The sequence below is a fragment of the Onychomys torridus genome, chromosome 16 (genome assembly GCF_903995425.1).
Source record: "Onychomys torridus chromosome 16, mOncTor1.1, whole genome shotgun sequence".
In the NCBI taxonomy this organism is placed as follows: Eukaryota; Metazoa; Chordata; class Mammalia; order Rodentia; family Cricetidae; genus Onychomys; species Onychomys torridus.
This window is the reverse complement of record NC_050458.1, coordinates 9576484-9602532: the sequence shown is the minus strand read 5'-3', so window position 1 is coordinate 9602532 and position 26049 is coordinate 9576484. Positions and strand designations below refer to the sequence as shown.

Sequence of the window (26049 nt, the reverse complement as noted above, 5' to 3'; positions counted from 1 at the left end):
CTGGGAGTCTTGCTGAAAAAAAAAAAAAGAGGAGGGATTGTACTAGCTAGGGTGGGTCATGATGGGGGAACCCAGATAGACAGCTGCCCTGAGCTTGTGGGATCTCACGGACTCTGGAGCAAGAGTTAGGGATCCTCCAGGGGACTGACCTAGGCCTCTCCATGTGTGTCACAGTTCTGTAGCTTGGTCTCTTTGTAAAGCTCCTAGCAGTGAGGTCAGGACTGGTTCTATGCTGGCTCTTGGGAACCTGTTCAGCATGCTAGATTACCTTGCCCAGCCTTGATTCAAGGGGAGGAACTTGGGCCTGCCTCAACTTGATATGCCAGGCTTGTTCAAGCCCCTAGGAGTCTTGCTGCTCTCTGAATGGAGACTGAGGAGGAGTGGAAGGGAAGGGGGTAGATTGTGAGTGGGGGTGGGGTAGGAACACTGGGAGGAGGGAGGAGAAACTGTGGTTGGTATATAAAATAAATGAAAAAATGTTACTTAAATCAAATTTTTAAAAATGAAATATTGAGGTAGTTTGGGGATTGGCTTATTTTTACTCAGCAATATGCCGTTAATGCTGTCATAGTGCTTGTGATCTCACTCCCATTCTCCTTTCTATTGCAACACAAATCTCTTTGTCTGAGGTAAATAATTTTTCGCCCACTCATCTATTGGAAGATATCTTGTTTGCTTATAGTTTTCAATGATTGTGAATAAAACTGGTAAGAAAAAAATAGGGATTGGGTCTCTTTCCTGCATTAGCACTTGGGAGATTTATACTGCTTCTCAGAGTCTGAAAACAGAAGCGGATATGTGACCATTCAGTATCAGAAAAGCAGGGTCAGAAACTCTGTATGCCGCTCTGAACTGGAAATTCTATTAGCCACTGACACCAGCCAGACTTAATTAGAGTTAATCGTACATTTTACTCTGGCTTAAAATAAATAAATGAATGAATGAATGAATGAATAAATGAGTAAGTAAATAAATAAATAAATAAAAGAACCAAAAAAAACCTCTCAAAACTATTACTCCCTAAAACAAAAATTAGTAAACATTGCTAAATAATGAGAAAATATTACATCATACAAATCTCTAGATGCAAACACAAGTCACATGTATTTGTATTTCTCCAAATTTTATTTGACCTTTATTACTACCACTTAAGATCTTGCCAGAGCTGGTCCAGATCCTAAGAGACTTTTACACATGTAGATATTAACTACCACTGATGATGAGTGGGTGCTACTCACAGAAATGGAGACAGGAACAGTTTGAAAACATTGCTAAATGATGTTGGTGGAAATCTACATTGATAGAGAGGAAGGAAGGGAGAATGCTGTGGGATAATGCTCTTTCATACTGGCATTGGTTTAATAAAACACTGGTTGGCCAGTCACCGGGCAGGAAGTATAGGCAGGGTGACCAGATTAGGAGAATGTTGGGAAGAGGAAGGTCAGAGGTGGGAGTTGAGAGCCAGTTGCAGAGGAAATGAGATGGGAATGCTGTACTGTGAAAACGTACCAAGCCATATGGCTAAATACAAATAAGAATTATGGGTTAATTTAAGTGTAAGAGCTAGTTAATAATAAGCCTGAGTTATCAGCCAAGCATTTATAAGTAATATTAAACCTCTAAGTCAATTATTTGGGAAGTGGCTGCTGAATATTTGGGAACAGGCAGACAGGACAGAAACTTCTGTCTACAGAAGAAAACCACAAGTACCAAACTGCTGATGCTGATCACTGCATCCCAGATGCTCAGAGCCCCAGGAAGAAACTGAAGGACCTGGGCAAGCTCTCATTGCCCAGGAAGTGAAAGGGGTGACAAGAAAGAGGATAACCACTAGATAGGAAGCTGACCAGATAGTTTCTGTGATTTCCCATGGTTCCCATGTGGCATCCATGGATAGGCCACAGCTCAGTAGTAGTAGTCATAGATGATCATTGAAAATTCACTTTTTGGAGGCCTATTGACCAGGCCTTTATTTGAAGGATCTGATGATTTGCTGTATACAAATCATTAGAAGTCATTTATCTAAGTTATTGAAAAATATATGTAAGAAATGTTTTTAGAGAGTAAGTTGGGTTCTTTAAATAGTGTTAGTTTTAAGATTAAGCAGCTTCTGGGGCTTTGAACATAGTTTTTAGTAAACTACTGGAAAGAAATATCTCAGATACAGACTAGTTCATGTGACCTAAGTCAAAAGGCCTGAGGAGCCATATAAAGTGGGACATACAGTGTGGGTTTAGCAAACATTTGTTTTGAGGGTGCTACTTGCAGGTTGGGGTCACCTTCATCTTTTCTATGAGCTGTGCAAAACAAACCTTTGTCATTGAGACTCAGTAACAGTGGTTGCATTCATATTAAAATTGTTTAATGTAATATCTGTATGAGATATGAATGAACTAGTCTGCTGCACTGACATTCTTAGGGGGGTTTCTATTAGGAAACTAGTAACTATAAGAATAAATTCCATTTCTTTTTGTGAGTCCTGCATTATCAGAGAACAAATGGGCTCCTGTATACACAGCATTAATAAACACCAAGCTTGAGCCACAGGGAATTTTACCCACTCATAATTTGGAGCCCGTGCCCTGCCCCCCTACATCTATAATCTCTATCCCTCTCACCCTCCTCACTCCTTCTCTAACTCCCTCACTCCTTCTTTTATCTTTTGACTTTTGGTTCAGAAAGTGATTTGTTGGAAGGGCTGAGTTCAAAGAAAGGAGGAAAAAGAAGTTAAACATTCAACAGATTGTTGTCTGGGTTATGCTGTTCGGTCAAGTGGCTGATCTTTCTTTCTGTTTAACTGCAGGTTATATTTAAAGGGTCACACAGGGACAGCAGGCAAACAGAGCAGCCTGATCCTTCACGGTGCTGATTTCAGCACCAAGGATGCGGACAACGATAATTGTATGTGCAAATGTGCCCTCATGCTAACAGGAGGTGAGTCCCTGGCAGCCTTGCCCTGAGCTTGCATTTGCTGGTTTGAAGTTGGGGGTTCCTTAGCCCTGAGAAAAGGGCTTGATCTCCTGGTCAGGAAACTGAGGAGCAAGTCCCTAGAGATCAGTGAGCCTTGCACATGGGTTTACCTTGTTCTTGTGCAGGACATTGCTGGCATTCTTAAGCTTGTCTCCCCTTTCATCTGTGATAGGAATGTCCTAAGCTCCATTCTAAGTGAATTCTCTGGCTCCTTGAAGTACTGGGTACTCTACCTTTAAAAGAATCTCTAGATTGTTCTTAGTGGTATATAGAACATTACTTCTGTCCAAATGCTTTACAATTATGCAGTCAATCTTATCGATAATTTTTCACAGAGTCAGTACAAAATGGTGAGATGTATACTCAGTTATACACTCAGACCAGTTTTACCAGAGTTTTGAAAAATATTTCAACTGCTACAGCAAACACCATTAAATAGTATTGTATCACTGTTAAGAAAGTTAATGTTTTTTTGTACCATTCCGAGTCTTTTCCAGCATTTTGAGTGTTTCAAAGTGAAACTTCCATTTGCTACTAAAATAACTGTAACATTTATCCATCACTTAATCATCACCTTTTTACCCAAGAAAGAGAATTTTTTTTCCTGAGTTTCAGTCTCTGGTAGGCAAAATGGCTCCTCCTTGATCCAGATATGTTCTTTTTCTTATATTTTCTAATTCTCTTCTAATATAGCAAGTTGTACTGACTTCTTCTCTAGAGGAATTCTATGAACTTGGTATATTAAAATGCCTTTGTACTTACCTAACTGTTGCTTTAAAGAAAAACATGAACTGTTAAAATGCTATACACATACACAAAAATCTTCCAGAAGTTGTTACAGTGATTGACTGAAGTGTAGGAAACACTGACCTAAAACCCAGCAACATAGAATGTGAGCAGTGCAGGTTTTCTCAGGAAAGGGGTAATTGTGAAGAAAACCTCTATAGTAATGATTAAAATTTGTTCAAAATTGTAATTCTGTCTCTTAAATAGAAGAGTAGGTGTCCCTACCATCAACCATGATGACATTTTTTTGTGTTACTCTAGAAAAATCTTTTCCACCTTAGTATGTAGAGAAACTGTCCTTCCTCTAGTGTAATGCATAAGGAACTTGGTGGAACATGCAGTGCATGGGGGATGAATGTTCATTTTTTAATCCATGAAATTGCTCTCAAGTTTTAAAACCAATAAAATGAACTTTAAAGTTGGCATTTCTGTCACATATTACCAGAACAGAGAAAAATATGAGAAGTTTCAGAGTAATCTTTCCTTGAGGAGGCTGTTATGGCCATCCTTCTGCCTTGTTACCACTATCAAGTCACAGCCTTAAAACCCAATTCACCCACAGTGACATAATTTCAATGTAAGATCAGCCAAGTACCCAGGACAACATGACATGCCTCTGCTTCCATCATACTCACTATCATATTTTAGTTCTGAATATATCACTTGGGCATCACAATTTGACCTCATCAAGCATACACAAGTTACCTATATGTAACTCTGAGATCTACACCTAAGAAGCAACATTACAAGTCTCAGAATTCTTTTAAAGTGGTAGCCACAGGTGTATCTTACATCAATTCTCCAGTTTCATAGACATTATCAGTAGCTTTATAAAGAGACTCGAATATTCCAGTTCCATGCCTGTTTTAGTGTTGAAACAGACTTAATATTCTCCACTTGTATTTTAACAGACACATTTTTCTAGTAAATAACTATAGTCCTTGAACAACCAACAGTGAGGTCCTTCTAATGTGTCCTTAGAAGAGCATCCTGTGTCCATGTTCCCATAGGATAATGCAAACAAGGGGCAAAGAGGGGATTCACTTCTTGGTTGTTGAGAAGCCTCCACTACTCAGAGTTAGGATCTTACTTCTGTCTCATATGACTGAACTCTGTCATAGTCTTTCACCCATAATTACTCTTGGACTTGCTTCTCACTCACTAATAAACACATATGTTGGGAAGAGAAAACCTCCACCTATTGCTTGGGCTAGAATAGTCTAAGTATAGGTATTTTTGTAATAAACTCTGTCAAATATCCTTTTGAAACAAGCCAGGTCTTGTAAAGCCATTCACACTGAAAAGCTAAACTGTGGAATGTAGAGAGCTGAGAACTGGAAATCATAGGCATTGACAAATGGCTGTCCAAATTACTGGAGCATGGGCCTGGAATGTATATCCTACAGAGCTACTACCCACCACTGTCTGTTCCTCATCAAATTATCCCTTCCAAATGAGACCATTCCACTGTCTGATGACTTTTCCTTTCCTTTTCTTTCATATATTGTGTTTGAACTCATTCCCACTTGATAGTGTCTCTCTTAAGCCTTCGCAGTTTGAAAGTAAGAACTTGTGGGTTTTATCATCTGCTGAAGAGTGTCAAGGCTGAAGTAAGATTTAATGCTCACTAGCTGTCCTAGAGCATTTTATTTAAGGACGTGGAGGGGTTAGAGACGAAGGCTGTGGTGACATTGTCACTTTCATCTGTTAAAGGCTGGAAACCAGAAGGCAAACTCAGCTGAAAGCAGAGATGGAAAATAGAGCGTTTTGAGCCTTTCCTCTCCTAGCAACTTTAGTGCTTCCTACCAATTTACCACATACTTAATGAGTATGTGTTAAGAAACTAACCTACTGCTAGATAAATGAACTGAGTAGATTGGAGCCCATCTCAATTTAAAAAAAAAAAAAGAGATTGTCAGAAAAATGATGCACAAAGAATGAGATAGTTTTGAACTGTAACAGTTTTATTGACAAAACATTACATGATAGAATTATAAGGAGCAAGGAAGAAACCTTAGATCGAGCATCCAGTAGTCAGTCACTAGAGTGAACTTCTGGAAGGACAGTGCCTTCCCCGTGGTAGACATTTGCAAGAACTGAAGAGAAGGCTTTTTTTTTTTTTTTTAAAGGAATTGAGTTATGATCTTTCCTGTAGGGTAGATGGAGTAAAAACAGTATCAACCTGTCTTCTGGTTCTGTGTTTCTGTTCTTCCATTGTAGTGCTAATAAAGAAAAATAAATACAACACATAAGTGATACTCCATGTGCTCAATACTGTTGAGTTGAAAGGGGGCACACCCTGAACTGAGGCAGCATCATACATTGGCATGTGCCAAAGCAGACAGCACAATGGTTTGTAGCAGCTCACAATCATGTAGACTTGTTCTCATGTTACCAGGAAACCAGGAATTCTTCCGCTCCGTTTAAATACTGAATAATTTTATATTTCATTACAAATACTTATTTCACCAGTGAATACATTTCAATATCAATATTGCTGCACAGAGTTTTCTACTGAAATGACTTCTGAAGTTAGAACTGAATAGAATGACTTATCAGCAGGGATTTATAAGCCACATATATCTGTGCTATGTGATTGCCATTGGCTTTAGGAACTGTTCTCAGTTTTGCTATAGGTTCTTCCCTATATAAAGGACAGACTGTGAAGCAGTAGATGGGAGGCACTGATGAAGAGATAGCAAACACTTCCTTAGCCCATCAGGAGACTTCTCCATGAACTCTTAAACTCAGAAAGGGTGATCAGTTTCATTAAAACTGACCAGTTTTAACTACTACTTAACATTAAGACAAAGCCAGTGCAATGTTATTTTGTGCATGCTTTTGTTTGTCTGTATTTATTGTACTTAAAATATTTGTGCAAAAAAATTCTTTTGAATCAAACACGAGGAAAATAAAGAACTACTATTAGACTGTCACTTTATCTTCATCTAGAGTATAGTCCTTGGTAATAAATCAAGAATCTTCAAAGTAAATAATTGTAAAAGTCAGTGTAAACCTCAATTACTAAGCTTTATTTTTACAATCAATCTAAGTATCAAATAATTATATAAACAATTCTGTCTAAAAGTTCGTAATAAAATGCAATTATTAGAAGTTGCTACAACAAAAAACCATCAGTGTGGTTTTATTTTACTTCCCTTTCCTTATTTAAATTTTGCTTTCAATATGATTTCCATATTTAGTATATAATATAAAAGCTATGTAAAAATGTGACCTAACCTTCATCAGAAAGAATCTGTTGCGGTAGAAACTCTGCCCTCTTTTCCCACGCATAAACCATGTCAGCTGGCAGGCAAGGCTTTCTAAAGCTAACAAGGATATTTTTCAGTTCCATCCTAAAAGAGCAGACAAAGGAATCCACATAAATTTTTTAGTACGTCCTGGGTCTTACCAGATGCTAGCAGCAGAGCTGATAAATGTTCCTCTGCTTGGGCTCTAACCTTGACAAAGACAAACGAAAACACTAGCTGCTTCTTCACATGTTGAATGACATGAAAATGACAGGATCCTTGGGAAAATGGAGTCAAGTTGGCATTTTTAGTACTTCAGGAAGGGCCAGGCAAAGTTTTTTCAGATGAGTGGCAATCCTCACTTTGTATGTTTAAATGTTACGAGAAGATCCGCATGCATCATCTGAGGCTGAGTGAACAAAATCTACATTAAATTACTTTTATTTCAACTCACTTTTTAAATTTAGTACAAATTGTATCTGCCCAGTATACACACACACACACACACACACACACACACACACACACACACACACACACAAACATAGTCCCCTGCATTCTAACTGTGTGCTACCTACTGCTGTGTCTCCAGATCCTGTAAGAGTGTGGCACACAACACAACACGAGCTCAATGATCACTGGATTCAATGACTATGTTATCAGAGACTGTGAGAGGATCCTCAAAATCACCATCATCCACAAATAATCCTGCAAAAAGTCCTAAAAGTATTAAAGTGTGATTGATCCTTTTGCATAAAGTTAAATGTAGAGCATGTGATTGCATATAAATGTTTGAACAGACAATCATGGAATAAAAGAATGACTAACTAATCAAGAATTGGTACCAGCCTCTAAGAATCATAAAACCCAAGAAGAATAACCTCCAGAATTGTAAAAGTTTTACTTTTAGGCTTCTTACATTCAAATAAGTTTGATTTTCCCAAACTCAGTACTTAGCATTGTATTTGTATTTTTCCAGTACATAGTATATTTGTTTCAAAAATAACAAAGAGAATCATTCTCAAGTTTGGGGAGAGTGAAATAGAATGATAACCTGTTAGCCTTTTGTGCATAGCATAATTATACCGATGGCAAAATGCTACAGCCTTGGGCTGGTAGCTCATTCCATGTGAGAAATAATGGAATAAACAGTTTGGTTTGTGCGGCAGTCCCTAAAACAGCAACATTTAGCTAGCTTTGGTGTTTTGCAGACTTTCTGCATTAGCCTAAATGATCTGTATTTCATAATTCAGATGCAGCTTATCAAACCCTTTTGATTAGGGGAAATAATAATTCCTTTCACAAGATCCAAGTTAGAGAAAAGTTATATATCATTTGCCATTTGCCTGTGTTCACAGATCTGGTGTCAGAAGTCTGAGCTGCACACATGTACTTAACCTCAAGGTCATCACCCTATTGCTTCTACTACCTCTGTTGGGAGTAAAGGCATTCAAAGAGAATGAAGGGATTGTATTTAAATGCTGAAAGACTATTTTCACAAGCATTTCCTCACTCGCCATGCTTAAAGGTGAACCGGAGTCCATAGGAGGGAAAGACAATAAGAATACACATACAAGATTCAAATAAATTCACCATTACCGGCCAGAGTAAACAACTTTTCATCTTTGGAACAAAGAGGAAAAGAAAGAAACCTAAACACACACACACACACACACACACACACACACACACACACACACACACACACACACACACACACACACTTGGCCTGAAGGGATATAGTAAGAGATTAGAGAAGGAAGACAAACCTCTGAAAAGGCTCTTTGCCTCCCATCCACAGGAGCCATGCAGCTGTTCCTTGAAGCTGGCCATGCAGATGGTTAAGTAAATGACACATAAAGTCAGCAAGTGACTTCTGCATCATTATCATCTTGGTGATCGCAATGGTACCCAGCACTTTAGCCCATCCTCACCCCATCCTCACTGAGGAATAGGAAAGTCTTACTTTCTGTGCAGACTCTTCTGCATATTGATGATTAGATTGTGTGCATTAACATGAGTGAAAGAAATCCACAGATATATCATTTCACATCACTGTATGTTTTACCTTAAAAAAAGAAGTGCTGAGAGACGTGTTATTTAGGATCAGAGGACTGTGAGAGTTAGATTTCCTGACTTTCAAATAAATTTGAACTTCCTGAGTAGAAAGTTTAAAATCCAATTTCTATTTTCTGGGCAGAGTTTCATTTATTAGTGATAAAATGTGAATTTTCTGCTTCAAAGATAAAAGGCTCAAATAATTTTAAAGTCTTGGGAAGCCTGAGATAGTTATTGTAAAACTAACTTTTAATGAGTTAAGTGTAAATGAATTAGAAACATGCGTCTCAGATTTCTTATTAAAATATACACGAGGTTACAGGTTATAATGAAAAAAAAAAAAACTTGGCAAAGCCTATGTGAAGAGTTGCCAGTCTTCAAACATTTGAGACATTCTATCAGTTCTTGCAATGACAAATGGAAGCTGCTTTCTTCTGCCCTCTACTTGCCTCACTGAGTTCTTTTGAGCCTAAAATGGCTTCCCCAGTATACCACTTAGAGTGTGTGGCTATGTGTGCTGCATATGCCTTCTAGTGCATGTAGACGTGAGCGTGTGTGTGTGTGTGTGTGTGTGTGTGTGTGTGTGTGTGTGTGTGATGGGGGGGAGCTGTGAGTGAGAGTGGGGGTTGTGGGCCAGAGGTCAATGTCAATGTCCTTTGTTGTTCACTTTTTACCTTTTGAGAGTGCCTCTCACTGCATCTGAGAGCCATGATTAGGCTTAGGCTATCTTGCCAATGAGCTCCAGGGATCTGGTTGTCACCACTCCACTAGCGCAGGGGCTAAGTCCTACTTTTCCCGTGGGTTCAGGGCATCTGAAATCAGGTCTTCATGTTTTCAGGCGGGCACTTTACTGACTGAGCCATTTCCTTATCCTCCCACTTCACTTTATAATGCATTTCCTACTTGTTACTCCAGGGAATGAATAGGACAAAGGACAGAGGTAATGATTTCTAGTTCCTAATTGCTACAATTCAAGCATCTCACATCTTACCAGATGCAAACCCAGCTCTGTCCCAGCAGGTAGTCCTGCAGAATATCATACAGGAAAACAGTATGTTACATATTAGCTACAAATTTCAGTGCCTGAACCTGTAGCTCCTAGACATTTGTGTACCTTACATTTACTGCTCTTGTACCATCAGGATATATTCATTTAAAAGATCTGGCTATGATGAGCAAGGTTTTGTAAAAGATAAAAAGTGACAACAGAACTATTAGAAATATTTGACAAAAGGAAAGGCCTCTGTTGCTTACTTGGTCTTAATGTATATATCAAAATCCTGCTCAAAAGAAATGACAACTTCCTCTACATTGAAGTTCAGAATATTTTATAAAGAAACAGAAATATTCATGAGAAATATTTACATTTTGCTTTCTGTCATGTTAATTCATCAACTTAACTGTTATCAATTGCTTCCTAATAGATTCTACTACCTGTGGCCCACTGATCCCTAAAGATAACAATACTTCAAGCCTGTATCCGTTATCATATCAAGACTATCAATAAACAATCAATTTTAGATGCATAGGTACAATGTTTTATATAATTATCACAGTGAACTGTACTCATTAGAATGTCAGTTTAATGCTCATATTTTTCTAATAAACTTACTTGAAAAAAAATGAAACAAAACATTGGCACCTATGACTTTATTACTGCACCATAGGACCCAGTGGAGCATCTGCCTCTTTTTGTCCCCATTCTAACCCTTACCACTACATGTCTACGTGGCACCTACATGGAATTGTACAGGCTGCCATAAGCAGTGAATCATCTTATTTGGTTCTAATTGTGCTGCAATATAATTGTTCAAACATAGTCCATGTATTATAAATGCCACCTTTGAAGAGTTCTTTAAACTCTCTGAGCACTGAGGTCTCTATTATGGTTTCTGTCTTGCTCTGTAAGGCTGTTTGAAGAACAAAACAAGAGACTGTATCAAATGTATCCTTACATAGTCAGTGGTACACATTAGCTAAGCAGAAAATATCAAATATTATTGTTTTTGCTTAGGATCACTTTGTTTTTAACTGATGAGGTCCACCAAGGTTTTCTATCTACCAGTCAGCCCCTCTCTTGGCTCCCTACTGTTCACAGAAAGTTTCCCAAACATAGTAACTAACTCGGTGTTCTCTTCATTTGTTTTCTCCAAATCTCCTCCCCGTTGGCACTGTTGGCACTCAGCAATCCCAGTTGCTGGCAGACATTCTCCTGCTGCTCTTCTAGGGCACATACTGTATTTAGAATTGCTTTCTGGCCAGTAATTCATGTTACTGGATCCAGTATAAAGGGTAAATGAATAATTTTGGGAGCTTCTTGGCCCATTAGAGTACCTAGCCTCTTTATTTCCATTCTATACATTTTAATAGCTATCTCCTATTATTTGACAATTTTTATCAATACAAATGCCTCGAAGTCAGAAATGTTGTTTTGGTTGACCCCTCATCCTCTGTGTCTGTCCATGGATGAGTATGTGTGAAATTGATTCTAGACTTGATTTTCCTGCTCATCATGCTGGCTAATATGCTCAGAATGGCTTTGGCAGACAATATAGAATACAAGCTCTTCACATTTTGACTAAACATTTAAGCTGGAAGATCTGTTTCTTTTGGTTAAATACAAGTTCCCATTGCTAAAGAATATTGTACTTGTTCACTTGATGGTAGACAAGTAGTCTGGCTAAATTATAAATGTTCCACAATGAATGTTCAGCTTTCTGAGGCCATTCTTAACCTTCATTTCCTGGAAATCTCTTTGTTTACTGTGTACCAGCTACAGTTAGGTTCTGTTTGTCTCTAAACACTTGACCTGGGCCCCTCCATCTTCCTACTGGCATCTTCCTACGGCAGCAGCTGTAGGGGTCCCTCATATTCACCTAGTTGCTTGCTTCTCTTTCTTCAGACATCATGAAACACCAGTTTCTTCCAAAAAAGGAAAGTTTTCCTTTCCTTCTTAGCTCCTTATTTTCTTTATGGAGCTCCTGATCATGACCAGTGATGACCTGTTTCATTCTGTTCATGCTTCTCAATGTGCATGTAGTTTCTGTGAAGTCAAGGATCATGGCTGTTATGTTGAATGTTGCAACACAATATCTGAATGAGGCAGGGACCTAAATACAATAGGACCAAATATTTTATACAAGGGCATCCCTTAAACATCTTTGTAGTGAACTAAATCACTTCATAAAGAAAACTAGTCTGCATAGCCAGTGAACGAGAAGCCTGTAGCCTCTCCATGCCATTTGCTTAGCAAGCCCAAGTGGGTGATATATTAAGTATTGCCCTTAGGGTAATGAACAAAAGCCTGGGTTATTTCATTCTGCAATCTTCTGAGACTCCGGTGACTATTTCTCTCAGTGATTGTATTCTGGGACTGTTTCCAAAATGCCATCTTCATCATGATCACCTGTTTCACTAACTAGATAAAGTACATAGGAGAGATTTGCCTTATTTTGTCACAGGATACCTGTATCCTATCTCTTCTCTGAGCTCAACCAAAGTACCTCATAACTGCAGCCTTTAGTGTCTCCCTTTACAGCTAGGCTGTGGTCTGTTTCCATTCTTTTTTTCTCCCAGAACTGTTGTGACTATCTATAAACCAGGTAGAGTTTACATTTGGCATTGGTCCCTAGTTGCAGCTCAAGGGATGATTCTGTGACTCTTCACTGCTATCCTTAATGAGGGAGAGCATTTCCTTCCTTCAGAGACAGAAAGGGATGATGACAAGACTGAGTGACTGAGTAAGGTGACAGAAGAGTGTCAGGGATTACACAGGAAGGACAGAAGTTAAAACACAGAAGCAGCAAGGTGGAATTTCATTTTAGAGTTTCAGCTCGGTCCCTTAAAGAGAATCTTCTGGGTAGATCAACTCCTTAAAATTAGAATATCTTCTGCAATATTAATCATGTGTTTTTACTAGCAATACTGACCAAATGTTGGGGAATTAATTTTAAGGAAGGAAACACAGAATCATACAGTTCCTCTTTTTGTGCCAAACACGAGCTTTCTTGTCCCGCCTGTTTGGACCATGTTAACATCCGTGCTGTGTGCATACAACATGGGATATAGGACCTCTCATAATCCATCCGACATACCTTACTGCTCCTCATGTGGATGGGTGACTAATGCAGCTTGTTATGCCCCTGGTGTGACTTTATAAACATACCCCAGATGCACTCACCTCCTAAAGTTAAAAGCAGGGGGAACTAATGTTACTTCACCTAACTTTTTCTAAAGTTTCTGCAAGACAATGCTTATGTTCCTGTCAGACAGCAGCTGGTCAGCTTTCTCTTTCTTTAGCAATTAGTCCCTTAGGTACAGCTCTGCAATCAAATAGAGGTCAAGTGTATCCAAATAAAAATACTCTAGAATGTCTCTGGCATAAATCTCTCCCTACAGACTTCAACAGTGTTACTTCAGGAGAAAAGAACTATGATTTATCAGAGATGTCAAAAATTTAGTTCATCAAGAAAATAGAGCTAGTTTGTTCAGTTATTCTAACATCCTGCATAAGCACTGGGCTGTCACATCATTTTTCAGCTTGTTTTCCTTCCACTCCACTACATTTAAAAACAATTTGAACAATCATAGATGAAATATTGCTAAATATGAGCTATATGGCCACTATTGGAAAATCTTCCATGTTGCTATAAATTATAGATAGAGTAGATACAGTTTGAACTTCATAGGCACTAGAGTATTCAACTAATTTTAGGATCAATTTTTTGTTTGTTTGTTTGTTGTTTGTTTTTCGAGACAGGGTTTCCCTGCATAGCTTTGGAGCCTGTCCTGGACTAGCTCTGTAGACCAGACTGGCCTCGAACTCACAGAGATCCACCTGGCTCTGCCTCCCCAGTGCTGTGATTAAAGGCGTGTGCCACCACCGCCCGGCTAGCCCGGCTAGGATCAATTCTTAACAAAATGATTAAGTTAGTAGAAAATGTTTATCTTACCTTTTAAGTGACAGTTGTCTAAGCATCTGACATCACTGATGCGATGATAATTGTTCTGTTCTCAGTTACAGAGGTCAGATGCAATTCTGAATTTATATCCAGGCCTGACTTTATCTTAAAATCTAAGCTTAGAGGGTCTGCATAATTACAGTGGGAAATGAGTCCCAACCCTTCACACTGAAAGTTGGTTTGCATGGGTTTCCTTCATTCCGATTACTCACACATGTTCCAAACTTGTCATTTGGGAAACTTCAGCTGGGATGGTACTGTTTCAGTGCTTCCTGTTTGCAGAGAATCAGAACAAGTGTGAACAATACCTCATCAATCATGCCGTTGTCCTTCCAATGTCAAGCCTGACCCCCTTCTGTTTCTTCTCTTCCCTCCCATTGGCTCATTTTTCAGGTTGGTGGTTTGATGCCTGCGGTCCCTCCAATCTAAATGGAATGTTCTACACTGCAGGCCAAAATCACGGAAAACTGAATGGGATAAAGTGGCACTACTTCAAAGGGCCCAGTTACTCCTTACGTTCCACAACCATGATGATCCGGCCCTTGGATTTTTGAAAGCGCCAGGCCAGGATTAGAAATCTGCAAAGTACTCTGGGGATGCTCCCTGAGGAGAAGTTTTTTTGGAAGCTTCAAAAACAAACAGCATTGTCTCCTTTCCAGCAGCAAGTGGTTATGTGATGTCACCAAGGTTCTTGACTATGGATTTGGAGCCTTCTGAGTTCAAGCAAGTATCCACTTGGGTCACTGTATTATAGTGAATCGTATCCAGAGACCGACACTCAGTGTCACGCTTTAAAAAGGGAGGAAACTGCTCAGCTCGCCGCACTTCAAAGTGCTACTAGATCATATTTTGAACCTATAACAACCTGATGATAAATGCAGCTTGTTTCATGAAAAAACCAAATGAAGAATAGATAGCAAAGAACATATATTAAATAATAATAATAATGGGAGCAGGCCTGCCAGATCTCTTGATGACAGATTGCAGTGGTGAAGTGGTATCATTCTAGAAAACCCTGCTAACACATAACACAGATGTCACTGCACAAATGTGACATAAAGAACAGCCTTGTCTTCTAAATTGGCTAAAAGTTAGTTGGTTTCAGAAGCCCATTTCAAGTACCATACTTACTAGTTGATTTCAGTTTTCCCGTGTTCAAGTGTAAATGCCATCCTTGAAAGTCATGGTACAATACAGTACATGGAGGGTAACAGAGAGAGGTAGGAAGATGCCCAAGGACTCTGAGTTGGGGGGGGTACCATTTTCAGAAGAAAGGGGTTCAAACACACCAAGAGTGGATACAGCAGGTAAAAATTACTCTCGTGCTAGAGTATTCACTTACATTGAAAATTGATTTGCTGATATGCAAATATGTTTAGAGCCTGAGTATATATAAAAAATGGAAACTTTATTATCTAATTTCTAAAGCAACATGCATACAGACAATGGTCTCATTGATGGTATATAGGAAAGCAGTATGTGGTGTACTTCAGTTGGAACAGCCCATTGTACAGATCTTCTGACATATATTTGCATATCTATGGCATCATTATTTTTAAAATGTTTGTTGGTCTTCAATTCTTCATCCAGATATTTTGTGCTAATTTAATTTTTTTGTTAATTAACTGCAGTTTACTTACAAAAAGCATCCTGCTCCAGTTCTTTACAAAAGTTACACTTTGAAGTCTAAAAAGAATGGAAGAATTTTAAATATCATTGTACATAGCATGTTAGACTCATCCGTGTTAAAGTCAATACCTGTTTAATCTTGATTAATAATGTTGTCCTCACCTGATGATGATAAATATGAGCATTCAAAGACATTTACTATACTACTTGATTAAATAGATAACTCTTCACATTGTTTTTTTCTCCTTCAACTGTTTCTTCAAGTAATTTGTATCTTGTAAAATAATATTAGTGGAGAAAATTGGCATAACATTTTATATATAAGAGATATAAAAACATCAGTCATTTGACTAGGAAACTTCTGATTGTTAGCTGCTATAAGTGCCTTAGTTAAGATGTCACTATGGCATAATCTATTGTAGTTTTGGACACATGTTTTTGTAACAACTTGATGTTACTGCAGTGTTCTATTGAGAAGTGCTCTTTGTCTACAAAGGGTCAAAGTTACATTAGAAAAAAATGTAATCAAACATGATTTACTACAAAATCAGAAAACTAAAATACACAGCAGTTCTGCTTTCTCACGAAAGAAAGATTTTCTGTGAAATACAAATTTCAAAATACCAGTCTTGGTAATTGCATCCACAATGCCTTACTGGCTTTCCTCCATCTGGGAGAATAAAGCTATTCATGGTTTTAAGAAAAGGTTTTTCAATGTTTACCATCAAGTCTTTCTTATATTTATATGTCTGTATGAAATACCGTTTTTTGCCTTACAAGTGGTATGATCAGGAATTACAGAGTTTTTCTAACATTAGTGACTCCCTCAGAGCTCTCTTAAGCCTCTTGCCCTAAAATCCTTGTTTTCATTTAGGTGAAGGAAAAGGAATATTTTTGTGGTTCTGGTTGTTCTTGTTGTTCCCACAGATGTTTTAAAACCAGTCTTGGATTAGGTATACTGTTTTTCAATCCATGTTACAAAAATAAAGTGAAATAATGAGAAAATAGCATGGTATTTACTGTTTTTCTATTTGGATTTGAGAAATGAAATATTGTTTCCAATTATTTATAATAAAGCAGTATAAATGATAAGTGATTCCATTATGTACATTGTATAATGCCAACATGTCTGTAGCAATTTGACTTACATAGCTTTTGCATTTAATTATTTCAGGATAAAATAATTAGATACTAGAATTTTGTCTTTCAATTTCTATTTCAATAAAAGTTGTGTGGTTTCTATGAAAATCTCTTCATAACAGTCACAACATTATTTGTTTTAAATAAAATTGAAAATAATGTGTACCATTTCATTTTGTTTTAATTATAGATTTTATAAAACTTAACTTCACAATCTATACAAATATGGAATCACTGTAAAAATTACCAGATGAACTAAAGCCTCAATACTTGAAAAAATTTCATTCTGGGAGGTGATAGGAAAGTCAGACATTAGAATGGAACACCTAAGTATTGGGTCTTCATCCTACATCTGTACTGTATGGTTTTATGTTTGTCCTGACAGTTATCAGATTCTGTATTGTCATGTGGCAGTTGATGATCTTTTTTTTTTGTAAAAAAAGATAAGTCAGTTGAATATCTGAGTTTAGCATAAAAGGGAACAGGAAAGCACATATGAGAAACACAACTCACTCCTAAGCCTTACATCCTCTGTGTGGACTTACTAGTTATATACTTATCTAGAAGTGAGTAATTTGATACCTCTGTTGTTCATCCTGCTTCCATCACCACCACACTCACTCAACCCTTCACTAATTTCAATGTTGATTGCTGGAAAGATAGATTTTCTTCTGCTTCTCCCTTCCCAGGACAGACTAATGAGAACTTAGAGACCACAGAGGACAAGGCCAAGTTTACTAGCTGAGACTACCCTAGACCAGTTCATCTCCAGCTGACTTGTGGACAGTTGTAACTCCTTGAGTCATCTCAGCTGAGGTCAACTGAGCTTGGCCCAGATCAGCATGATTTCCTAGATATAGCATATATCACTGGTGAGAAAAGGATGAGGTGGATATCTTATGACACATTATTTTGGAATGTTTTGTTAAATATCAATAGCTGACTGATACAGTGCACACCTGTCCTCACCGTCATTCTAAGTATTCTAAAGTTTTAAAAGAATGATCTTTTTATTCAGTCCATATGTGCAAAATAACCCTATAGTCTGCATCAAAATATTAGGTATTTTTGACCCTTTTCTGGAGGAAATCCTTTCTTTTTAAAAAATCTTCTTACCATTTATTTTTTTTTCCTATTGAAAATAGATTTTTTTCTCACATAGTGCAATCTGATAATGATTTCTTCTCCCTCTATTCTTTTAGCTCTTGCCCACCATCCCACCTTTTCAGATCCACTTCCTTAGTTGTAACCATCCATTTCTATATATACCATTAGCCTCTCCTAACTTGTCTATTATACTCCTTTATTTTATTTTAAGAGATTGTTTCTAGTTTTTATTGTTTGAATGCAAAGGTTTGAACCCAGGGCCTTATATATAGTAGAAAAGCATTCTGTACCTAAGCTACATTCCATCATCATCATCATCATCATCATCATCATCATCATTATTTTTAATTTGTGAACAGGTTTTACTGAGAAACTCAAACTGGCCTTGAACCCATTATATAACACAGACAGACCTTCAGCTTACAATCAAGAAGGTATCTTTTACTTATTTTTATTTCTTCACAGTGCCTGAAAAAAAAAACAACTTTTATTTGTTGAGTAGAAGTGAACTGTTTGAAGAAACTGACAAATCTATGAATGGTACAGGCCAAAGCCAGAAAAAGACTTAGACTTCTGTTTTTCACATCTCACCTCACTCGAGTCAGGGTCTCTTGCTCACTGTTGCACATGCTAGCTTAGCTGGACTGCAAGCTTCCAGGAATTCTCCTGCTTCAGTTTCTCAGCTTAGTGTAGAAAGGCTGTCATTACCAGCTACCACACCTGTTTTTATGTGGGCTCTAGGGAATCTAAAATCAGATCCTCATGGTTACAAATCAAGCATTTTAGCCACTGAGCTGCCTCCCCAGTTCTGTAATCATTGTTCTATATATGTTTGTTGTTATTATTATTTAAGACCCATCTTAGGGTATAAAATTCCACTGATGCCTAGTTTACTATTTTCTTGGCTCTTCTAATGTAGTCAAGGTCAACATTTTCTTCCTTTTCCTCTGACCATTATTTTATCAATTACTTGCTAAGCATCTGCCATCAGGTTTATTGAAAGGAACATAATAAGGGGATTTCTAGGAAAAACTGAAATTAAACAAGTTATTACATCTCACTTGTTTTCAGAAGAGAATACAGAGTGAAAGCAAGATTGATGAAACACTCAGTGAAACAGGAGGAGTTCTAAGGAGCAGGTGGGCAAAGGACTGAAAACAACAGTGTGAAAGGACTAGACAGGAGGAAAGACAGGGAGCAATTGTACCTTAGATGTTGCTGAGTACATTGCATCAAGTATTAGGGATGCTACCACACAGGGGGCAGTACTACAGTTGCACAGGGTCCATTGGTTTTATCATTTGAGAAGCCACTGGTAATTTTTGAGAGCAGGGTATAGAAAGGTAGAGCTTTACCTTCCGATCCCATGGCAGGAACAGTATGGCCATGAGGACGAGAGTGGTATCTATCTTTATTTCCAGAGTAACAGAGTTGACTGGGAACCTGAGAGAAATGCAGAATCTTGGGTCTCAACCTACAGAACTGAATACATTTAATGAGATGCTCAATTGGCTTGAAGGCACTAACGTTTGAGAACCTTAAGGTTAAATTGCATTTCTAAGAAGGTGGTTGAGAATGGAAGGAAATGGGAAGTACAAATAACGAATAGGAAGTAATGATAGCTTTCAAAATGCGATGTGCTTGGATGGATTTTCATGACAAAAAATGAAATAAAGAAAAATAAAAATCCTTTAGAGTTGGGAAAACAGATAAATGGGTGAAGTGTTTGCTCTACAAACACAATGAGCTGGGTTTGAATCTCTAAAACACACGTAAAAGCCAGGTGCATAGCACGAGTGTCTATAATCTCAGACCTACCACCAGAAGATGAGAGGCAGATTCAGGAGTCTCTCCAGAGGCGTGGTAGCTGGCCAGCCTGGCATGTACAGTGGAAAACAGAGATCCGGTCCCACAGTAGGAAGAAAAGGCAGAGTTTGATGTCCACATCCATGTCATGTCCTGAATGCACACAGAGAGAGAGAGAGAGACAGAGAGAGAAACAGACAGACAGAGAGAGAGAGAGAGAGAGAGAGAGAGAGAGAGAGAGAGAAAGAGAGAGAGAGGGAGAGAGAGAGAGAGAGAGAGAATGAGAATGAAGGACAATATAATAATCATAACAACAATAATAATAATAAATGAATAATACCACCACTTAACTTTAAAGCTTCATTCTGTCATATAAGTAACTATGTGACGTTATGACATCTGTGTGTAATTCAGCTTATAACAGTTGTGTCTGTAAATGTGAACACCCATAAAACATTTCTCCTCTTTGAAGTCCACCTTAATTATCTTAGACTCCTTGCCGAGTATGCCCTGGAGTTGTTGTGAGTCTGGTGGTTTATTACCACAATAAAGAGAATGTCACAGTAAAATGAGCAACAGAGTTTTTTGTTGTTATTGTTGTTTCTGGGTACATACGTTTCATTTATACTCTACTATATAATTAAGTATATTTGAAATAACATTAGACAGCAATATTGTTGCAAACAACAGTGTATATAACTTCATTAATACTTCATTGGTAAAGAGTGTTCACAATCATCTGAGACATCAGTGGGTCATAATCTTGTTGGTGGAGGCTCTCATGGTGATGCTAATGACAGCCAACTAATCAATATTGTGTTTGTTGAAGGGTGGAATATCTGTTGCTTAAAATAAGACAGTGCTATGTTTGAATCAATTTACTTCTCTTTCCCAAAATGATTCTCTGCAGCATGTAATGCTGTTTGATTATAGCTTATCAAGATCAGAATTTCATTCAGAACCTCTGAAATCAACTGGGGTGATACAATTGCAGATCCTTCATTGTCACTTCCACACTGTCCACAGCCATCTTCTGGAAGAATAGATTCCATTTCAGGGTCTCTCTTTCTTTGCTCATCTAGAAGTAACTCTCCATCCTCTCTTTTTTGTTTTGAAGTTGCAGCAGTTCAACCACATGCTCAGCCTTGACTCCCAGTTCTACATTAGTTTGCATTTCTACCACACCAGAATCACTTCCTGTGCAACAGTCTTGAACCCTCCAAACTTTACCCCAGAGACTTGGAAATGACTTCTCCAGACTCAACTTAGTGTTGCCATATCACCCTTCTTTCCTGAACCAAGAATATTTTTTACTAAGCATGGCAGTTGGCTCCTTCTCAATCCTCAATTTATTTGGTTTAAATGTATTAGACAAATCACTGTAGGCTTGTGGGATATAGTACTTAAAGAATATGGATTGGAAGTCAAAAATTCCTTCTTGACCTACAGGCTGCCAAACATATGGTGTGTTAGCAGGCATGAAGACAGCAATGGTTTCACCGTACTTCTCCCTAAGAACTATTAGGTGAGCAGATGCATTGCCAATGGGCATTGATATTTTGAAAGCCATCTTCCTTGCTAAACTGAAGATCTCAACAGTGATATGAAGATATCCAGTCTCCATGTTGCAAACAGATATGCTGTCTTCTGGGCTCTGATGTTCCATTTAGAACACACAAACTAGGAAGATGTAGAATGCTTTTTTAAGGTAATCACAGACATTTTCAGGATGGCAAATGAATTAAAGTTGACCTAAACTTGCCAGCCTCAGCCAAGAGTGCCAACCTGACCTTAGAAGCTTCAAAATCAGGCATGAACTGCTTCTTCAGCTTTTTTCCATTGTAGAGTTGTTGCATCCACATTGAAAACTTACTGTTTGGTCCAACCTCATTTACTTTGACTAGAACTTTTGGAATAGCTTGCTGCTGCCACCCGACTGGTACTTGCTTCACCTTGAATTTGCATATTAAAAGACATCTTACCTCCTTAAATCTCAAAAAAGCCACCTCAGTTACCTTTACATTTTTCTTCTGATGTTTTCTCGTCTTTCTCTCGGCCTTTGTAGAAAGAAATAAAGAATTCAGATTCTTCTCCTGGTTAGATCCATGGCTTAAGAGAATGCAGTGGGTGGTTGGACCTGCAACCATGAGACTGCTCGGTTTTCTTGTCATCTGTGTGTTCAGGAGAGTAATGCTTCTTAATTTCCTTCAAGGACTTTTCCTTTATATTTACAACTTGGAATGCTTCACACAAGAGTGTCTTTGGCAGTCTCAGGTCTCTGCATCCTTCCTCACTAAACTTGGTTATTTCTTCCTTTGACTGAAAGTGAGAGCTATGAACTTTTCTTATATTTGATCACTTAAAGTCGACTCTGTAGTCACTGATGAGTCTGATTTCATTGATGAGTCTGTAGTCATTGATGAGTCTGGTTCTGCCTCCAGTAATAAGAATAATAAAGAAAGAGGACAAAACTGAGGATAGATTCATCAACAGAGCATGTAGAACACATAGAACACTATACACTAACATCACTGTCTTCTCTGGGGGTGGTTCATTGTGCCTGTTAACAGTTAGAATATTAACATCAAAGAATACTGACTACCTATCACTATGGAAAAATAAAAATTGAAAAGTTTGAATTACCAAGAAAGAAAGAGAAAACTGAGCTGCCAAAAACCTTCAATTTATTTATCTTTAAAAAAATCTGTGAAGCACAATAAACATATATAATAAAGCATGCCTGGACTCATCTTGTTTCTGTACTCCTACTACATTTTACTTTTGCTTATTGTGGTGGTTTTTTGTTTTTTGTTTTTTTGTTTTTTTAATAAGAATGGCCCCCATAGAAATGCTTTTATGTTAGAATGCTTGGTGCCCAGTTAGTGAAATGGTTCCAAAATAATTAGAAAGCATGGCTGTGGATCAGGATGGAAAGCTCAGCTACTGCTCCAATGCCATGCCTGCTGCATCCTGCACTATGCACTAACCCCCTAAAACCATCTGCAAGCCCAAAATTAAGTCGTTTCTTTTATAAGCATTTCCTTGGTCATGGTGTCTCATCACAGCACCTGAACATTAACTAAGACACTTATATTACAAAATTTCCACAGTTTTGCTCTGTTCAAAGGATATTTGTTGATATCCTTAATCTCTTGAAAGGTGAGTTGGTTGTTTCAGTGACAAAATTTGCTTAGTTTCTGTGTTATTAAAACCCAGAATTGTATCTAAAATTTTTCTTCAACACAGTTAAGTGTTGAAATACCCAGTTATTTTGCTGTGCTGTTCATTTCTGTTATAGATGGTAAAATACTTGAGTTCTTGTTCTTGGTCGTGTGTGTGTGTGTGTGTGTGTGTGTGTGTGTGTGTGTGTGTGTGTGTGTGTTAAAGGTCCCTGCAAAATACTTGGTGATAAATAATGCTCAGTTAAATAATAATGAATGAACACATGAAACATATATAAAACAACAAGATCTCAAAATAGTCTACCAAGCCCTCCCTCCTCCTGAGTTTATATTTAAAAAAAAAATTCCTTCTAAGTTTCAAGGAAAAGATCATAAAGGCACATGTTTTCCCCTAAACATCAAAGAGTTCATGTAAAAAGGACATCAGAATATTTATGTGCTAATGAGAGTCATGTGGACTTCATTTCCTCAGAATTAAAGTAGTTCTTTTTTTTTCACATGAAGGAAAGTAACCATCATAAGTGAGCCCTGGATGCTAGCATGGCACAACGATTTTACAGTGAGGATGTTTATGATGAAGAAAGTGCTGATCAGTCGGTGATCAGAGACCTTGACTTGACTCAGTCTCTTTTTTTACTCCTTGACTCTAAAACATCAAACCCAGGACCATGATGATAGTTCCTGGAGTGGTAGAGACGGGGAGATACAGGAATTCCCCTTGTTGCAAAAAGACAAAAGTTCCCATTATTGTTTCAGCTAGACTGAGGAGGGGAGGGGAGAGGAGGGGAGGAGAGAGGAGGGGAGAGGAGGGGAGGAGAGAGGAGGGGAGAGGAGGGGAGGGGAGAGGAGGGGAGGGGAGAGGAGGGGAGAGGAGAGGAGAGGAGAGGAGGGGAGGAGAGGAGAGGAGGGGAGAGGAGGGGAGGGGAGAGGAGGGGAGAGGAGAGGAGAGGAGAGGAGGGGAGGGGAGAGGAGGGGAGAGGAGAGGAGAGGAGAGGAGGGGAGGAGGGGAGAGGAGAGGAGAGGAGGGAAGGAGAGGAGGGGAGGGGAAAGGAGAGGAGGGGAGGGTAGAGGAGTAGAGAGGAGAGGAGAGGAGAGGAGAGGAGAGGAGAGGACAGTAGTGTTTTTTCTGTATTCTTGAAGAAATTTTATCAACAATAACTATGCTGAAATGTCATTTTGGTGCCTTTAGTATTTCATGCCTTCTAGCTTACAACCTAGCCTTGGTAAAACAGTTTCAGTCTTCCAAAAAAGAACAAGATCAATCATAAAATGCCCTTATCAGTTTAACTTGTCATATCAATTCACAACTGAATTGTAAGTCCTATCACATCATTCTTTATGTGCAGAAGCATCATGTTCATTTCTTAAAACATGTATTCTATTGCACAAAATTTTTAAAAGAAAATGCCACACCTGACCTAAAGTAATTTTACATAAATCTCATTAAATACGAACAACAGCCTACAGCTAAATAAAAATAAATATTCACTTAAGATTTAAATATATTTAAATATTGCATATAATCTCACCTAAACAGAAATTGGGGAAGGGCACTAACATGTTTGGATAAAAAGCCTCTATTATATGTAATGTAGAATCACTTTGGGTTTTGATTCTGAGATATTCTGTTTGCAAAACTGAAACTTTATGCCTCAGTTTTCAGCTGCTGAAATTACCTCAAATACTGTTGAAGTCACCATGGAAAGTCTGAGCTAATGGCCAAACAGTTTTAATTAGTATAAGCTTCTGTGTGTTTATCTGGGGCTGAGCAGACCTAAAAACTGAACTGGAAATAAATCCCAATTGCACTGTTGCAAGTGTATTCAAGTACAAGCACTTTTCCCATTACCACTGTGGATTTGGGTCCTACTACCTTAAGTGAATTCTATTTTCTGCCCTATATCCACGGCTGTTAGGAATCGTGGTAAAATCCCTACAATTGCACTAATCTCCCTGAACCACAGTGGCCTCATCCCCATGTCTGTGAGCCCATAATCTCTGTTTCTGGGTAGCCGGGGTATCTTTCTGTTGCTATTGGTCTCCTTAATAAAATAATTTTAAAATAGACTCAGGAAGATGCTTGGCCACAATTTTATTAGAATTTGAAAGAAAAACAGGCCAGGTCAGGTGCAAATTTCAGCAGCTGCCAGGGGATATGGAGAGAAGGAAGGGAGAAAGGCAAACATCTCAAGTTAGAGTCCAGGAACACAGGTCTGTCTAGCAATGGAAGTTAGAAACTGTGTGGAGGAGAGGCTAAGTGCTTCAAAGAAAGCGAGAGAGCCTGAGCATCGGAGAAAGCAAGTTCGGGCTTCAGAGCATTATCCAAAGTTAAAAGCAGTAGAAAGAAGTGATGGGTGATGCTCTGTATGCTGTGAATGTGTATTGCTCTGATTGGTTGATAAATAAAATGCTGATTGGCTCTGATTGGTTGATAAATAAAATGGTGATTGGCCAGTAGCCAGGCAGAAAGTATAGGATAAACAGCCAAGGAGAATTCTGGAAAGTGGAAGGCTGAATGAGGAGACACCAGCCTGCTGTCCAGGGAGCAGCATGTAATGGCACATGGCACATAGGTAAAGCCACAGAATATGTGGCAACATATAGATTAACAGAAATGGGCTGAGTTTAAGTGTAAGAGCTAATCAATGGAAAGTCTGAGCTAATGGCCAAACAGTTTTAATTAGTATAAGCTTCTGTGTGTTTATTTGGGGCTGAGCAGCTATGGACCAGGAAGGACACAGGAAAACTCCAGCTACAAAGAAGGAAATGGAAATGTTATGTTTTTGAGTTAGAAAGAACTTAAAACAAAACAAAACAAAACAAAACAACAAAAACAGGCCGGTTTAGCTGTGCCACATATCACTATCAGAGGGTCTTTGAGAAAGCTAAGATCATTGTCTCCTTATGGCAGTGGTTCTCAGTCTTCCTACTTCTGCAACACTTTAATACTGTTCCTTGTGTTGTGGTGATGCCAACCATAAAATTATTTCATTGCTACTTTATAACTGGTCTTAGGCAACCCCTGTGAAAAGTCCATTTGACTCCTTAAGGGGTTGGTACCCACAGATTGAGAACTCCTGCCTTAAGGGTCTACTTATTCATTTCTTTGCCTTAACATGTCCTCAGGTGAATCAGCTTTCCTATTCTGTGATTTCCTGG

General features: G+C 38.3%; 1 protein-coding gene across 2 annotated transcripts in view; it reads left to right on the top strand.

The window, feature by feature from the left end:
• Angpt1 (angiopoietin 1) overlaps positions 1 to 16903 on the top strand; it is a 252824-nt gene extending 235921 nt beyond the window's left edge. For both annotated transcript variants that reach the window (XM_036209059.1, XM_036209058.1), the window contains exons 8-9: positions 2804 to 2934; positions 14420 to 16903. In XM_036209059.1, the coding sequence (XP_036064952.1) occupies positions 2804 to 2934; positions 14420 to 14580 (292 nt within the window). In that variant the 3' untranslated portion in view covers positions 14581 to 16903. The remainder of the gene's footprint in view (positions 1 to 2803; positions 2935 to 14419) is intronic.
• The last annotated feature ends 9146 nt before the right edge of the window (positions 16904 to 26049 follow it).